The 18,693-nt window shown below is 40.1% G+C and overlaps 1 protein-coding gene across 3 annotated transcripts in view; it reads left to right on the top strand.

The window, feature by feature from the left end:
- LOC129765425 (F-box/WD repeat-containing protein 7) overlaps positions 1-18,693 on the top strand; it is a 74,687-nt gene that overhangs the window by 44,041 nt on the left and 11,953 nt on the right. For 2 of the 3 annotated variants that reach the window (XM_055765747.1, XM_055765748.1), the window contains 2 exons: positions 9,697-12,129; positions 12,199-12,312. In XM_055765747.1, the coding sequence (XP_055621722.1) occupies positions 9,790-12,129; positions 12,199-12,312 (2,454 nt within the window). In that variant the 5' untranslated portion in view covers positions 9,697-9,789. Of the gene's footprint in view, positions 1-9,441; positions 9,574-9,696; positions 12,130-12,198; positions 12,313-18,693 lie in introns of those variants that run through there. The other variant, XM_055765749.1, reaches the window with a different exon arrangement.

Below are 18,693 nucleotides of genomic sequence, written 5' to 3'. Positions count from 1 at the left end.
CCGTAAAAACATCTCACTACCGTAAAAACATTTATTGCACCCTAAAACCTCCACATGCCAAATTTCGTTTTATTTGCTCGATTAATTCTTGAGTAATGCTGAAATTTGTGCTTCGTTTTAGAGTGGGGGAGGGGTATCTAACCACCATAGAAACATTTATTGCACCCCAAAGTTTCCATATGCCTAATTTGGTTTAATTTGCTTGATTAATTCTCGAGTAATGCAAAAATTTGTGTTTCATTTGTATGGCAGCCCCCCTCTTAGAGAGGGGGGGTGGAGTGTCTAACCACCATAGAATTATTTATTGCACCCTTTAACCTCCATATGCCTAATTTGGTTTAATTTGCATGATTAATTCTCGAGTAATGCAAAAATTTGTGTTTCATTTCGTTTCATTTGCTTGATTAATTCTCGAGAAATTTATAAATTTGTGTTTCATTTGTGTGGGAGGTGCTATCACGAAAACCTTCCCCGAGCTTGAGCTTGAGCTTGGGTAGACTGTACAATTCGTAGTTGCTCTCCGTGATTGTCCTGAACCAACCAAATTGCACAAAGAATACACAGAATGACGCTTGGGACTATCATTCTCGTTGCGCAATTTTAGGTGATTCCAGCTTTAAATGGTTAATAACGACGCCGGCCACGTCCTTACACTGCCGTGATCTCGCAAAGTGACGCAAGCGCCAAAATTTACATTTTACTTTTTATGTTATAGATCGATAAAGAATACCGAATCCTTTCAAACAACTGCGAAGTTTTATAGGAATGTGGAAAAATGACCCCGTAAAAGCTTGAAAACGGAATGGCGTAAGCGCCATTTCCACTGTGATGTGGCGCAAGCGCCATTTCCCTTATTTGATTTGATTTATTAATCCATCTGACTCATAGTCTTAATGAAAATAACTTAACCTAATGATGTGGAGGATGTCTAGAGCGGAGGATTTTCTGTCTAAACACTGTCGAAGACATATCGAAATCAAACAAATGTGACACTTCGTTGAATGCTCTTGTCATAGTGGACATCGGCTCAAAGTAACCGAATAGCGAGCGGTGGAATGGAACAGCCAGCATCTGATCCAGAGTTCGTCGTTGAATCCGGGTGGGAGCGTTCAGTGACATTTTTGCAAGTAGGCTGGGACAGTCAGCTTCTCCATTCAAAATCTTCGCTGTAAAGACTGCTTGTTGAACAGAGCGTCGTTGTTCAAGGGTATCCATTCCCAGCAGGCGGCACCGATTAATATAAGGAGGGAGATTAATGCGATCCCTCCAAGGAAGCAAGCGCAGGGCGAAACGAACAAATCGTCGTTGTATGCGTTCAATCCTGTCGATCCAAATAGCTTGATAGGGACTCCAAATCACTGACGAGGATTCAAGGATTGATCGAACCAACGAACAGTAGAGCGTTTTGAGGCAATGCATGTCAGTGAACTCTTTAGTTGTCCGTATGATGAGTCCTAGCAATCTATTGGCACGATCAATAGCTATGGAGCGATGATCATTGAAGGTCAGCCTAGAGTCAAGCCGAACTCCTAAGTCTGTTACTTGATGCATTCGTTCAATAACTATATCATCAATTTTGTACTCCCAGTGGATCGGATTGGCAGAGCGACAAAATGTTATCACGGAGCATTTGTTAATACTGAGCATCATGTTGTTCAGTTTACACCATTCGACAAACAGATTTAACAGGCATTGTAGGTGAACGCAGTCAGCTGGGCTGTCGACTACGTTATAGATTTTGAGGTCATCAGCATACATCAGTCTACAACCAACACCCAATAGAGCTGAGACATCGTTGATGTAGAGTGCAAATAGTAGTGGTCCGAGGTTACTGCCCTGCGGGACGCCGGAATGGTTTTGAAACCATGTTGAACTATATGAGCCAATCTTTACACAAAGCTTCCTGTCGTAAAGGTAGGATTTGAGCCAGTCCACATAAGCAGCCGAGGCACCAAGTTTAGAGAGCTTACATAGCAAAATCAAAAAAACAATCAAAATATGATGTAACGTAATTTGAATATAATATATGCATAGAATGAACGAGAAGGGACAACAAATTTCAAATAACAACATCAATCAAGGGACAAAGCATCTTGCCCATGTTCACTTTCCTCACATGCTCAATGTCACTTCCGGATGAATTAAAGCTGAGTGTTGTTCGAAGGGTAAATGTCGGATTTGGTGAACAGCTGCACTCTTCTGAAATCTCCATCGAAACGCATCTTATAACAAAACTCAGAACATCCTTGCGTAAACTGTATTTGCTTGGCATCGGATAATTTCGGACGGCATTATCTTATTCAACACGGATGTTTTCATTTACATTTCGGATTGGAAAAAAGATATTATCCATAGTTGTTACAATTGGGTTCTCAACTACTCCTGGGCGCATGCTACGAAGTCTGAAAATGTGTAGAACTCTTCTCCCTGATGCTACCTCATGCTTCGCTCAACGGTGGCACGTTGTAGAAAATATTTGGTAACAGATTCTCCTATACTTTGATGGATGAACGCCAATCGGTTGTGGAAACAGCGATTAAAATTCGCTGTTTCCACAACAAACGTTTTTTTCACTTTTTTCAAACTTTTTTTTTCAAAAATCGAGCCGATGGCAATGTTTTTCCATCAATTGCACACAATTTGTACAGATCAGATTTTCGTAATGTATGCGTATGCTGATTATATATGCAATTTTGCGAAAAGTCTCGTACTGAAAATTCTTCCCTCTGGCGCTTGCGTCTCTTTGCGAGAATACGGCAGTACAGTCACCAAGGGAAGGGTAGGAATGTTAGTATGATCTTCGCCGCCCGAATGCCAGAAGGTCGCCTCTATATCGTGGTTCCCTAGCGTTTATCATGCAAGGGATAGATGTTAGTGGGAATGGTTAACAAAAATCAGGATTCACTGCGGTAAGTGATGTGATTATGTAAATATGAAATATCGACCTATCGACGGATTGAAATTCGGAATATCTTCTATTCAATCACGACGACAGAGAGTTATTTTTGGGAAACCTAAGAAGGCAACCGAAGAAACTCCTCTAAAGTCAATCGGACCTACGGTATATTCCATTGTTCGCGCATACTCTTTATCATACTCCAGTCGCGACGACGAAAAGTTATCTTTGGGAAATCTGAGAAGGTAACCATGTCAGTCAAATCCTCGTATGTTTTCCGATCCAATATAATAGCACTCAAGGCTACGGTGATAGTGGATCCGAGCTCTAAGGAAATTTGATTGCACAACTGGCGAACATAACTCTGCCAGCCCGAATCATACGAGTCCAAACCAATCGAAGGGAAACAATGCACCCACACTAATACAATTCCGTGCAGCTGAAATCCCACGACAGTACATAACTCGTACGGCCACATTCTCGCACATTCGCAGCTTAAAATAGACTCTGAACTTAATTCAAGAGCTAAAGGGCTAAAAAACTAAAAAATAAAAATAAATAATGAAAGAACGATAAATTAATGACTTAATGAATTAGATTATTAAAGAATAAATTCATTCAAATGAATAACTTTTTCAAAAATTTTAGAAGAACTTAGCTTGGGCTGCTGCCAATTAATGATGTTTGCCATTCCTCCGAGGTACATTGTGATATTTCCACAGCGGAACACACTCTAACCCAAACTACGCGTTGGTTGATGCCCATATTCTTGTTATTGTAGCAAGCTCTCTCATCTTATCGGCTCTCTCACTTAGCAAGCAAGCACAACGAATGTATCACTCGCGAAGCAGGGGAGTTTAAAAACACACCCGGGAAGAAAAAAAAGTTGAAAGATAACACGTTCTCCCGAGAGAAAAAAACAACACATTGACACCGGGCACACAAAGCGTTGAAACTGAACAAAAACGAATTCCCTATAAGTCAACTCTCCTGTCACGAAAACCTTCCCCGACCCCAAAAACCCCTACATACCAATTTTGATGTTGATCGGTTCAGTAGTAGAGATGTGCCATCCGCTCATGAGCTGTTCATTCGAATCGCTTCATCATAGTGAGCGGTTTCGGATCGGCTCGCAATCCAATATACGCAGCTCATCAGCTCATTACGGAGCTGGAGCTGATGAGCTGTTGAGCTGTTGAGCTGATGAGCTGTTGAGCTGTTGAGCTGATGAGCTGCTGAGCTGTTGAGCTGCATAGTTGTGCAGCGCAAAAGCTGCAGAGAGTGAATTGCGAGACGCGAAAGGATTTTTCGTCTCCCGCGCTTCATGGCATGACGTCAGTTTGTTTTCGTCATATCAGTTCTAGTTTTTGTACAATTACAAATTAAATTCGTTTATTTTTTGCTTTCCGTCTATTCAGAAAATGCACACTATGCAATGTCCCATGGTGATTACGTTTCATATGCAATTGTGTGGACAACTGCAAAATTCAACTGAGCTGAAGAGCTGTTCCAAATGAACAGCTCACTTGTATGAGCTGAACGGCTCTGAGCCGCTCACCATGATGAGCTGATTTGCCCATCTCTATTCAGTAGTTTCCGAGTCCATAAGAATCAGACAGACAGAAAGATAGACAGGCATCACTCCATTTTATATATATATAGACTAGCTGACCCGGCAAACTTCGTCCCGCCCAAAATTTGTTTTTGTTACCAATACCTTCAAACATTCACGTTTTCTTACTAAGCGCAAGTTCATGGGTCCAATCGCAGAACTGTTCATTGATTGATCTTCTAATCGACCCCGTTGAATTTACCTTTTACTATAAAATTCCTAGTACTTCTACCAAAACCCCCCTCTCCCTCAGAGAGAGGGGAGGAATGTCTATTTACCATATAAACGTTTCGTGCTCCCTAGAACTTTCACATGCCAAATTCAGCTCCATTTGCTTGTAGAGTTTTCGAGTGGCTAACATATCAAGTTTAATTTTCTGATTTGCTTTTTATTTTCCTCTGAATACTCCAAATTAGTTTATTGTGACAGTCTATCTTCGACTGACTAAAGGAAAACTGTCAACATCATCACAAAAACATTTAATTATCTTCCATTCGTCATGAATAGTTGTTGATTATTCACGTGCGATGCAAAAAATTCGAAGACGCTTCGGAAATCCAAAACGATTAAAAATATTTATTATTCATGCCAGTTAGTGTAATTTTTTCTTAGTCTTAGTCTTAAACTTCACAACATATGAATATATCGGTGCCATTGTAATATAATTATGAAATACATTAAATTTGTTCCTGCGTGGCAACACGGCAGTGGAACTTCATACAAATCACTCGTCGAAAAGTGTCTCCTTTTTCACCGCTTGTTTACATCGACGAATATATTTTTTTCCACTATGTTTCGTAGGAGAGTGTATGACTACTGACAGATTTCTACTACGAGGTGTTTAATGAAGGATGAAAGGTTGGAATGTTTATGTTTATATATGATTTATCATACGATTTAATTGAATACATAAAAGTTGTCAACAAAACTGGAGTTAAGCACATTTTTAAATTTGAACAAGTATTGATAAGAGATTCCCTGCATTTCTTAATGTTTATTACGTGATTTGGTAACTGAATAAGTTGTTTGGAACGAAGGTTTAGTGTAATTATTTTATTTTGAGGATTATATTCACAAACATACAAGTATGATTAATATAAATTGCATGTATATGATGCGCCTGCAAACGTGGCGGCGATATACATACATCCTAGAAAATAATAAATCGTATAATTACCGTTTATATTACATCATATACCCCAATATACATGTATATGGCCTCCAATTTCATATGCATATGCCACTTATATACATCATACAAGTAATGTGTCTTAGATGTATGTATATCGCCTCCAATTTTAGATTTTTGACGTATGACTACGTCTTACATTAGGGGTGCCAAATCAGAAAACAGGTCACGTTTTTCTGAAACAAAGCTAACGTCAATAACTATTTTTGCTACGAGCTGATTTAAACGTTTTGTATACCAATCGAATTGGAAATTTTCTAAGATTTTTTTTGTTTGATATGCTATACATTACAATAATCTGTATATGGTTTAAATTGATGAAAAATGGAAAAATTCCCATTTTTCCATACATTTGTTCAGTCCATTTGTGTGCTTTCCCGAACAGAGCTGTCAATAACGGGTAACTTATGCAGCCGCTAGAACAGAAACAACGAAGGGGGATAGCGAAAAGAGAAAATTTGCGAAGTAAACTCCACCCTTGCATAGCAAGTAAGCTGTCGCTAGCGTATAAGTATTGCATCTCCTCTGAGGAAAATTCTCAGAATATTTCTGTGCCCGAAACAACAAAGGTCGCTTATTCTACTCGTTGTGTGTTTAATGTATCCTCTCGAGCTGTGAACGCTAGTGAATATTTCACTTGAAGTGCATCTGGCATTGCAATTAACACAACCATCCGAGTCATGGCAAAGCAGGCGAAAAAAGAGCAGAGTACAATTGATTATAGGTCGCTTCTAAACATCAGTGTTTGGTTTTTTGTGTGTAGCTTGTTTTCATTGCGCAAAACTTAGAACTTAGAAACTTTGTTGACGGTTTTGACCGAGAGTCGAGAAATGATTTTTCATAAACGGTCATTCCCGCGATATTTCATTTTTAGCACTGCATCTGTTAGTCGCGTGTTTGATGCTTGCTGAATGGCGATGCACTTCTTCTTCTTTTGAATTATAGACACTTGAAACTCAGAGAGTTCATTCGTCTTCTATGGCGATGCACGGAAGATGCCTCTCGTTAATATTCAGTGCAATGCGTGCATTGATATAAAGAAACGCATTGCGACATGTGACCAAGCCATTAAACCTTTTCGCAAGCCATTAAACCTTTTCAGGGTCCCCGGAACTTTTTACTAAACATTTATTTATTAGATTTCGACGTATTCGCAAATAATATTCGAAATGATGAACCATCAAATTTCAAAAGAAAAAAGATTGCGTTGTCCTACGTTCTAAGCGGTCGTGTCTCGGATTCTACCCCTCGAATTTTTTTACGATTTAATGTTTGCTAGGCAAGCCCCAAGGCAGTTTTAAATTGTTAAAATATGAATGAAATTTTTTACTTCATGTTATTTGATTACTTGAAACATGTAGTACTGAACTTTATTTAACCATTTCTATATAAATTTTGCGATATTTCCACTAAAGCACAATAAACAATCAGGAATGAAGTATCCGAGTGCAACTCTTTCGTATCATATGTAAAAACTTTAATTGCCCTAGAATCATATTTCAGATAGCCGTACGAGATAGCTGCGGCTTGATAATCCAAACAACCGGAGTTCAAATCCCATCGGAGCAATTTTATAACCGTCGCCACCACTCATATCAAACATTTATATCCCTAAAAGTCAATTGATTAATTCCTACTTGTACAAACATAAATGTTTATAAAGGTTCTATATACATATAAAAATGGTGATTCCCCGGGCCGAACATTTTACCGAACATTAGAGGAAACTTACTGTATATGCTATTTGGGCGCATCATATACCACCCAAAATATCAGATATTCGATGCTCGATAAAAGATAGTTATACGATTTAATGTTTGCTGGGTTGGCATACTTGGCAGCTTGGTTTGTCAAGTTCAAAATCTCATGTTTACAGTTTTGAGTTAAGTGCAATTGAATGACTAAGTTGAACTAATTTATTTTTGTCACCATGTTTATCAGAACTCAAAAGGCCGGCAAACAGATAATCTTTCGTTCTTAAAAGTTAAAAATAAAAAAAGCAACTTTAACTTTCACTTTTCTTGAAACCGGAAATATTCTGACTTAAAATAATTTTTAACGTAATATTCCAAACATACATGTATTTACAAAAATCTATAATAATTATCATAATTATCAAGAACGTTTTCCACCATTCGTTTTTGTGTTGTCTGTAGTAAATCGTATATATGCATGACAATAGTCGTACTAGATGCATGTAGGAGTCGTATCCAATCCATCCAATCATCGTGAATACTGTTGCAAGTGGAAAATAAATGTGTGTTCGTTGCTTACGGGGCTCTGGCAACCCTATCCCAACCCATTGAAATTGAGCGTAGGCAGCATAAAGCAGGGCTCGCGCTAAGGGGGCTCACGTTTTGTTTACTGTTTGGAGTCATATATGTTAATATTTGATTACGTTGGATAGTTTCCTTTGGCAAGCAATGTTTTTATACCCACCCGGATGCTTTCATGGCGATTTGCAATTAAAATCACTGCTACAGGATCGCGTGGAGCACTTCATTTTTAAATTTAGGTTATGATTTCTATGCTCATGAGTTTCTATGCTGGCTACAGAATGGCGGCCATCTTAGCAATCCCTTGGTTGCTTATGATGCGAACATAAATAACAACATAATACAGTAATTTAAATTTAATACGACATGCCGAGGCACCACTCAGTGTCGCTCTGGAGGCGATTTTGGCCTTTAATTGAACATTGGCGATGTGAGTGGTACAGTGTCGACGTCTGGTGGCAACTTTAATGTGGCGCCATAATTTGGGCCCCGAACTCGATGTTTACAAAAATGTCCAATTAAACGTGTCACATTACAGGTCTGTCCAATAATCTAAACGTCACATTAAATGTAACTTACTGTGTATAAACAATATTTATTCCCAGCTGTTTTGAGGCTTCTCGTACAAATTGACAATATCATTCAGTTGTCAGTGCAAGTCGGTTCAATTTTTAGAGTGTAAAAAAAGTTCACTGTTTACATAAAAGCAATCTCGAATCGGTCCCACTTTTTCGCTTGAAGTTACTATCCCCTGGTGGCAATCACATTCAGTATTTTGCAACTTACGCATGTTCCCCGTGGCATGTGCCGTTTTGATGGATGCCGTACAAACAACATGGCCAGCTCTCTTCAAACATCAGTGCACCTGAAATTGCGAGTCAATACGCTTTTTGTTCGGCAGACGAAAAAAGTGCGTACATGTACGTGTGTGTTTGTGTAGACGGGTATCCGCTAAATGCACGCCGCAGTGAAAATAATAAGAACAGGTGTGTCTGCAAGCTGCTGCTGCTGCTTCTTGCTACTGGTCGGCCAAGAGAGCTGGCAGTCCGGTCAGTTCATTTTTACATAAGCCAATGACCTGCTTCTTGTGCCCCGATTCTGTGGCTAACAGCAGCCGGTCAGAGAGTTCAATTTTTTTTTCGTGTGATTCATGAAAAATATTCCCCGTGTGTGCTTCTTTTGATGAGGCTATACTGCTTTCGCTGCCTCCTTCTCTTCGCAGAGCAGACATTGTTCAATCCCGGTTTGCTGTTTTCGTAGGATTTGAACAATGGCCAATGTTCCATCTTCCCAGATTGAACATGGCGACGACGACGTTGGGGAGCATACACATGATAATACAATGACGAGTGTAGCATAGGTGGGAAGGATAGGCAGTGAAAAAAAAAGTGGCTGGAAGAATGTGTCAGCTGGTCAAACGATTTTCCTTGGTGGTGAATTTCTTCTCCACGATATTCACCATTTTAAGGACGTTGTGCTTTTGTCTGTCGAAAGGTTATTCACAGCCCCTTACATGCTGACAGCGCACACACTGTGGGGGTTAGCAGTCGCAAATATCAGCTGGTTACAACGAGTTACAACTAGAATACATCTCCGTGCGGTAAATATTTTCAGCTGGTGGAGGGCAATATTTTTACCTGCTCGAATGAAAAAACATTATTTCCAGAATTTTTGGCCCAAACAACAATCTCACCTGGTTTTTTTTATCTCACTTCATTTCCAGAAACCCATTCAACCGCACGGAGACGAAGTACAAGCTACCGGGTGTGGATGAACGCCGCTAGCCTCGGTTTTCGTGGATATCTTGCGTCAGATAATGGCAGAAAAATGTGTCGTTATCATTAAGGAAGAAGAGCAGAAATGTGCCAGCCCGCTAGTTGCGGTCCTAAGCGACTCATCGATGACCAGTACACCCACGACAACGCCAGCCATCATCTCGACACCGATTGTCATCGGTACGGGCGGCGGTCTGTCGACGACAGCATCCGCTTCCTCAACACCAACGCAACAAACGGACACGATAAACTGCGATGGTCAGTCGAACGTGGACGTGGACGATCGAGGGAACGGCTACGTGTGGTTTTATGTGGACAAAAGCGCTGCCAACGGGGGACACCATCCCAGAGGGCAGATACAACTGGAAACACCAGCGGTTGAAGAGCGGAATAGTGGTGGCTTGAATGGAGCGAAACCAAAGCGATTGAGTGACGAGTTCTACTCGGCCGATGATGATTACGACGAAGATGAGGAGGATGAATTGAACGATGGTGGTGCTGGTGGAGTCGATGGAAGACCGGGGATCCTCAAAAATGAAGATATAGACTGTGAGGTACATGCCAGCTTGAGTTTGAATGAGATTAAAAATTTAAGCATCACAAACAGTGGTGTGGAGAACGGAGAGGAAGGATTCGAACGGGATGAGAACTCGGTCTACATCAGCGAGGAGACTTCGTCGTGCAGTAGCGGCCACCGGCCAGTAACCGTTGAAGCATCGTCCACAGGAGTGCTAGAGACTGATCAACAACACCAACCCGAGGAAGATGATCCTCTGAGAATGGAACAGGATGACGATATGATGGGGGGAGATGAGGGTGTTGCTGTGCTGGAAAATGATATGGATGAAGACGATCTTCATGATGTGCAATCGATCGATGCAATCGAACGTCGGGATTTTGAACAGGAACAAAAACTGACTGGTGGAATTATTAAAAATAGCGCGTTTATACCCGATAACCATAGACTGAATTTAGAGTTTATAAGTAGGATTAAAAAAATGCGCGAAGATACACAGGCAAAACAATCACAGCCCGATGGCAAGATTCAGCTTACGTCAACGCCAACTAGTAGTAGACATCCATGTAGTTCTAGTAACGCTAGTAATAGGGAACAAAACGGTAATAGTACAACAAAGTCAACGGTTAAAGTAAATTTGACAGCTAGTCTAGAGAGCTACTGCGTAGCTGCCGAAGCTGCCGCCGGTGCAGATATAGTTGATGCCCCATCCTGTTCGTCCTCGATGGCTTCATCCTCATCCTCTTCGGTCTCAATTAGCGGTAAGACACTTCGTCGACAGCAACAGCAACAGTTGGACGCATTTCTCAACTCCAACTCCAACGATAGCTTATCGTCCGATCGGTCTATTTTCGTCCAGAATCTACAAGCTCTGAAGCAATCGTCGAAAGATTGCCCCTCGGCCCTCAACAGCAGCTCCGTCAATGAACCCTGTACGTCATCATCCTCCTCATCGCCTTCCCCTTCTTCCGCCAGCTCAGCTGGACCATCCACTTCTGGAACAACAAAACCGCCCTCCGACTGCAGTCTGTCCTCTTGTGCAACGTCAGTCATCAAGCAAACGGGTGTGTGTAGTAAAAACATCAATCACCATCCTGTTCCCTCTGCCAGCGCCAGCAATTCGTCCCTGTACTCATTCAGCTGCCCCTTCGACAGTGCCGACCGTCAAAATGGCGAGGGTTGTAGCTCTGGTAGCGTGTCGCTTACAAGATTCCCATCTTCCGTGTCGAACTTCGGTGAGAGCATTGCCGATGAAACTGCTGGACCCACGAGCTCATCTCACCGCGGTCGTCAACAACAACTCCATCACGAACGTAACCACGTTGAAGACCCGCTGCTGGAACCATCGCAGCTATCGATGCCACCGGAGCTGGCTGCTGCTGCTGCTGCAGCCGCCGCCGCTGTCGAGCACGAATGCGACGAAGATAATTGGGCCGACTGCGAGGAGGGCTCCGATGAGGAAATTTGCACCTGCCGGGATTTCACTGATGACGAAACGAACACTGCGAACGATATTCGGCACGCTAGCAGTGAAGATGAACTGCCATCCCGAGATGTGGATCTGTCCAGCTATACTCACATGGATGTGGCGGAAGACATTCTTGCCCACGATCCCAGAGCTGGAGGAGCGCCAAACAGCGGCAACGGCAGCAACGCACAAACTCCCAGACTGCATCGGAAGCGGAAGCTTACGGAAAATCGGATACTATTCGGTAGCGTTGGAAGCCGTTGTGCCGGATCCGAAGGCGGCAATGTTATGGGAGGGAAACATTGCGACAGTCCAAACTCGGAATCACTCAACTTTAGTAGTCGAAAACGTTTAGCTTTAGATAGTTCACCACGAACGTTACTAAATTCGTCTAATGTGAGTAACGCCGCGCCCTAGTCGTTAAACATATGCTCAAATGTTTACAATCAACATTGTTTTTTTTAGCTAACCCAAACGCCGACTTCCTCATCATTGGGAGAGCGAAAAACTCCCAGAAGCATTATCCCAACCAAAGATAATCCTCCTCCCGAGCTGAACGAATGGCTGCAACAATTCCAGGTGAGTTTTGACGTAGGACTTCGTCTTTCATTTGTATACTGGAGTGTAAGTTCAAAGTTTCGGAAACGAGAGCGTTACACTGGAAAAACAAGACTATGAGCGTTAATATCTCCTAATCAACTGAACGAAATGGGATTATAACCACTTTGTTCGAAAGATAAAATGTCTATGCGTTATATGCTTTTGTTACTTATTGATCCAAAAACTTGCTTCAATAGCTCAAAAATTACTTTGAAAGCAAGCTATCTATTGAAATCACAAAAATAAGAAGGCGACCAAAAAAGTGCCAGCATCGCAAACGGCTTCCACTAAACGGGCTGGGTATTGAAGACAGCCGCCACACACGCAAACACACAAAACTCAACTCAACTCAAAGCGGCGTTGGCATCAACAACGGGATGGAGGTAACCCAGCCAAATCTCAATCACTGTGAAACAGCTAAACAGTTACTAAGGCAACCTGTAGCAGGAACTAAGTGCGACGTTGCTATGATCTCGGAGCCATATCGAGTTCCCCGTCCAATAACGGAAATTGGTTAGTTGATAAAGCAGGATTGGCGGCCTTAAAATTCACAGGAAATTTTCCTATACAGTAAGTGGTATCCCAACGAGATCTTCATATGCAGCTGCTATGCTCCTCAAGATGGACAATCGAACAATTTGAAGAAATGCTCGACGACGCGTGAAGTCCTATAGTTATCGGTGGCGACTTCAATGCTTAGGTAGTAGAATGGGGAACACAACCAACACAAGGGATTTCATCCTACTTGAATCCTTCGCCAGGCTTAACGTGAAATTGTCCAACAAATGAATAACTATCACCTTTTGTAGAGATGACCAAGAATCCATAATCGACGCCACATTCTGTAGCCCGTCACTGGCAGCCGACATGAATTGGAGAGTATGAATGGGCCTATGGCCAACCACCCATAGCGACCACCAGACGATTAGATTCAGTATTGGTAAACATGCGTCAGTAGTGAGAACAAGAAACTCAGAAGGTGAACGTAAGTGGAAAACGGCGAGCTTCTTCCGGGGAGCGACAAGTTCCACTAACTTGAATTTGAATGATCTAACAGAGGCAATAACGAGGGCATGTGACCCAGCTACGCCAAGGAAACATAAATCGAGAAATGGACGCCGTCCAGCATACTGGTTGAATGAGACGATCCGCTCCTTTCGCTCAAGCTGTCTTATGGCGGGTTTACATTAGGGAGATCTATAGCTATAGATGGATTTATTCACGTGAATATAGGTGTAAACGGGTGAGAATAAATATGATACACTTATTCGAGGTATATATAACTTGAATAAATTCAGCATATGTAAACGCTTATGAATTTCTCACTTGTGAGAAATCACTAAAGTTGGATGCAGTTCTACTTCAGGTGAATAAATTCACCGAAAATATGAATATATTCATTATAGAAGTTCACGCTAGTGTAAACAGTTGATGCGATTTCTATAAATCTCATCATATTTCTTCACATGAATATATCACTAGTCTAAACCCACCCTTAGTGTTAGAAGAAGCATGTAGAAATCCAGAATCGAAGTTGAGAGGAACTAACACCGAGAAGCCACACTAAATTTGCCCAAAAAAAAGTGTATTGTCAGCGGACTTTTTCCGCAGCATGATCCAACGATCTGGCCAACCACACCATACAGTGTCCAGGTAGATGGAAATGAAAGATTGCTGGTGTCCATCGGGGAACTGATGATGGCGGCAGAGAGACTGAAGAAAAACAAAGCGCCAGGTCCGGATGGAATCCCCAACGTGGTTTTGGACTGCTGTCGGGGAGAAGAAAACAGCTACCATTGCCGAAAAATTCAAAGTCACTGCTGTGAAGAAGGTGAGTTTGCTCGCAGGCAAACGATTTTTACTCAACAAGAGCCTTCCCAAACGGGAGGATGTTGTGAGGAAGGAAGAGCGAGCGCTACATTTATGAAGATTGATTGGAAGCGACAAATATTTTGTCTTTTGGAAATGGTAGGGTAAATGATCTTGGTTTGTCCGATTGAGAGTGTTTTCACGCAACTAGTACAGGTAAACTTCGATATAACGTACATTTCTCATTCAAAATCGAATTGTACGTTACATCGAAGCAAAATAAAGAACTCAGGAACATAGCTTATATTACTTTTTTGTGTTGTTGTTTGGGTGAGGTAAATAAATAATGATGAAAAAGTTCAACTAAAAGATGAAGCCAACCTTTCTCCCGGTGTTCCCCTTCATGCTGTTGATTAATTTAGAACCGGAATCATAAAACCAGTTGTATCTCGAGATTGGTTAAAAGTACAGACCAGCAAGAGATCTTTGTTGAACCTATGAGATTGACATAAAACTTTCAGTACCTATTTGGGAAAATATTTTTATGTGTACGTTATATCGAGGTAAAATTTTTATGTATACGTTATATCGAGGTAAAATGTACGTTATATCGAGTGACGTTAAATCGAAGTTACCCTGTAAATGCAAATCGATTTTTCTTCATGAAAATCATATATACATCATTACGAGTTTGGATTTGTTGAAAAGCCTCAAGTCTCTAGTTAGTGGACAAACCAAGATCATATTTTCGACTGGACAAACCTAAATCATTTATCTTATACAAACTACAGGGAAACTTCAATACAACGTACATTTCACTCTCAAAATCAAAAATTTAATTCTCATTCCCGACATTCTTCAAAAAAAAATGGAAGTAAAAGTGACGAACCAGCCAAATGAGTTGAAAATCACTATAATACAGACAAAAAAAATGGAAGGAGTGCTATTCACATCTACAGGAAATGAACAAATTGTTTCTATTCTAGCGGCTGCATAAGTTGCCCGTTATTGACAACTCTGTTCGGGAAAGCACACAAGTGGACAGAACGAATGTATGGGGAAATGAGAATGCTTCCAATTTTCATCAATTTAAACATATATAGACTGCTAGCTGACCCGGCAAACTTCGTCCCGCCCAAAATTAGTTTTTTGATATATATATATACCTTCAAACATTCAAGTTATCTTACTAAGCGCAAATTCATGAGTTCAATCGCAGAGCTGTTCATTGATTAATCTTCTAATCGACCCCGTTGAATTTACCTTTTACTAAAAAAACCCTAGTACTTCTACCAAAACTCATCATAATATCAGATTATTTTCAGACACAATTCTCGTTCAAGATTTTTCAACCACTTGCAAACAACATGTTTATCCGTTACATGGAATTAATGTTTGATACAGAAAATATGATAGAATAAAGGTAGACCCCTTCCCTCTTCTCTCCTTAGAGAGGAGGGAGGAGTGTCCATTCACCATAAAAACGTTTCGTGCACCCTAAAATCTTCACATGCCAAATTTGGTTTCGTTTGCTCGATTAATTCTCTAGTAATGCAGAAATTTGTGTTTCATTTGTATGGCAAAAAAATGAGAAAAATGAATTTAAATTTTTCAAAATAATTTAATTTTTCAGTGTAATTTATGTGTATATATATATATTAGTATTTTTTATTGAATATTAAATTATTTCATGTACAGGTCGGAGACTCGATTATATGTGATTCGATTATATACAAAAAGAGACCCAAGACTGTATATAATCGAATCCGGGCTGTGTTCAATTCTTTACTGAAATTTTGTACGTTTTAAAGTAATTAAGTTATTTTTTTTCGAAAAAAATAAAAAAATACTTTAAATTTAAAAAAAAATCCAACTCAAAAACTATAAGAACTACAGAATTTTGTTCAGACTATTTTTTTTATTTTTTTTATCCCATTTATTTATTTAAAGCTCATCAGCAATCTAGCTGTAACAGAGCCGAATTTTAATCGTGTACATGTCACATGGTTATCATATCTATAATTAGCACATTACACAGTTGCCATTCGCCAGTATTCCTTCTATACCATTACATATGGTACATTCACACAGTAGCCATTTAGGCGTAAGAGTATTCTTTCTGTTCTTCCATTATCCAGTTTGACCACCGGACAGCGGAGACAGTTGATTGATCATTGTTGAGTTATTTATAGAACAGCAGCCCGATGTGTCTTGCAGAGCAGAGCAGTTGTATGGATGAATCGATCTTAATTCGACCGTGGATCGATCTCCATCGCTGATGATTGTTGCGTGGACGTAGCTATTCTGTAACAACACAAAGATGGTCAATGAGGGCCCTGAGTTTTGAACTCACGATCGATCGCTTACTAAGCGAACGCGCAACCAATGTGGCTACGAAGACCCCCAAGTGTTCAGACTATGAAATATAGGAAATTTCATAAAATAAGTGAGAGACAAGTTTTTAAAAAAAATATATCTTGAAAATTTAGATTCGTTCTTCTCATAAACATATTTTTTTTAATTTGAACGAAAATTATATGAATGGTTAATACAACTATCAACAAGTCTCCTACATTGTTACTTTTGGGTTTTGAGAATTTAAAAAACAACGTTTTTTTTATATCTTTTTGAATTTTTAGAATATTTTTTTTAGTGTGATTAAAAAAAGGATTTTTCATGATTGTTTTGAACAACATTTCCTACTATTCTTTGACCAAAATTTTGTAAGTATTATAGGTTTTGAGTTAGAATTTTTTGAAAAAATTAAGAACTTGGCCTTTTCAAAAAGTAGTTTTTCTTCTTTTTTTTTGGGGATTTCAAATATGTAAAGTTACTCAAGTGACCAATGTCTCCACATCCACAACGTTTTACTGCTATCTGAGATGGTACTGCAAACCAGTGTTGCCACGCCTACAGATGTATCTGGAAAAGTACAGATTTTTTCGTTATTTTTGGTACAGATTCTGTACGGTACAGAGTACAGATTTCCGTCAAAAGGTACAGATTGGTACAGATTTTTTTCGGCGGGTGAAATTGTTTACATTTTAACAAAGCTACATTAAGGTACATGATTATTTTTACGCCGCAGTATCGCTTGGTGCGGCAGCTCGAATCTTTTAATAAATGATAGAATGCAATTTAGACTCAGAAAGACTATGTATAAGCATCATCAACCATACGAATGACGAAAGAAATGTAAATGTGATAGTTATAGTAAATAAATGAGTTTTTTTTTATGCTATAAACTGGATTTTTCTCTACAACGAACGTTTTCGATGGTACAGATTTTCGGAAGAAAAAGTACAGATGAGTAAGACTTTTAACCCCTCTGGTACAGATTGAAATGTGGCAAAACTGCTGCCAACTTATAAGACAAGTTGGTATGAAATTCAATAACTGTAAACTATAAACTTTTTCAGTTCATTCGTTTATTATTTTTTTTTTATTATTAAATCGTTTATTTTTACAGGCTCAGTTACATAAGTTTAAAGGAGCCAAACTCCTATCTGTATTGTTACAAGTATATATAAACATTTTTCATTAATTCTAGTGTTAATGAATAGAGAACCGATTACTCGCGGTTTGCTCGAGTTTAGAAGGGTGACATTTTTTTCAGGAAAAGGAAGGGATATAAGGATATGTTGACAATGTTCACACTCACATTCGCACTCACATTCATCATACTCAATTCTTAAGCCTATCTTATATCTAATACGTATTTACATTTCACCTTATTCTATTGTTAGTAAGAAGGGATTTGCTTTCTCGCGAAGAAAAAGGAAAAGGAGAATATAAGGATATAAGGACAATCACACACGAAGATCGATAACTTTTAGGAAGACATATATTTGGGACATGTAATCAAGGTCTAACCGAGCCAACACATCTCTCACCGGCACATTGGGCTGTCTTCCTCTGGCCCGAAGAGAGTTTTCTAAATTCGATCTGGCAACAAGATACACCTCGCACGACCAAACAACGTGTTCGATGTCGTGGTAACCTTGGCCACAAGCACAGATATTGCCATCGGCAAGATTAAAACGAAAGAGTAACGCGTCTAACGAACAGTGATTGGACATGAGTCGAGAGAAGGTGCGAATAAAGTCCCGACTCAAGTCCAGACTTTTGAACCATGGTTTGAGGCTAACCTTAGGGATAATCGAGTGAAGCCACCGACCCAATTCATTTTCGTTCCACTTACGTTGCCAGTTAGCGATGGTATTTTTACGGACTAAAGAATGAAATTCATTGAAGGCGATTTGACGCTGATAAATATCGCCTTCAATTGCACCTACCTTTGCCAATGAGTCAGCCCTCTCATTACCCGGAATTGAGCAATGTGAAGGGACCCAGACAAAGGTAATGACATAACAGCGTCTGGTTAAAGCACTCAAAATTTCACGTATTCTCTCAAGGAAGTACGGCGAGTGCTTTTCCGGCCTCACTGAACGGATAGCTTCGACAGAGCTAAGACTATCCGTTACAATGTAATAGTGTTCAACAGGTCGTGAGGCGACGCTGTCCAGCGCCCAGTGTATTGCTGCCAATTCA

The sequence above is a fragment of the Toxorhynchites rutilus genome, chromosome 2, assembly GCF_029784135.1.
Source record: "Toxorhynchites rutilus septentrionalis strain SRP chromosome 2, ASM2978413v1, whole genome shotgun sequence".
Lineage (NCBI taxonomy): Eukaryota > Metazoa > Arthropoda > Insecta > Diptera > Culicidae > Toxorhynchites > Toxorhynchites rutilus.
This window is presented reverse-complemented; position numbering and strand designations above follow the sequence as displayed.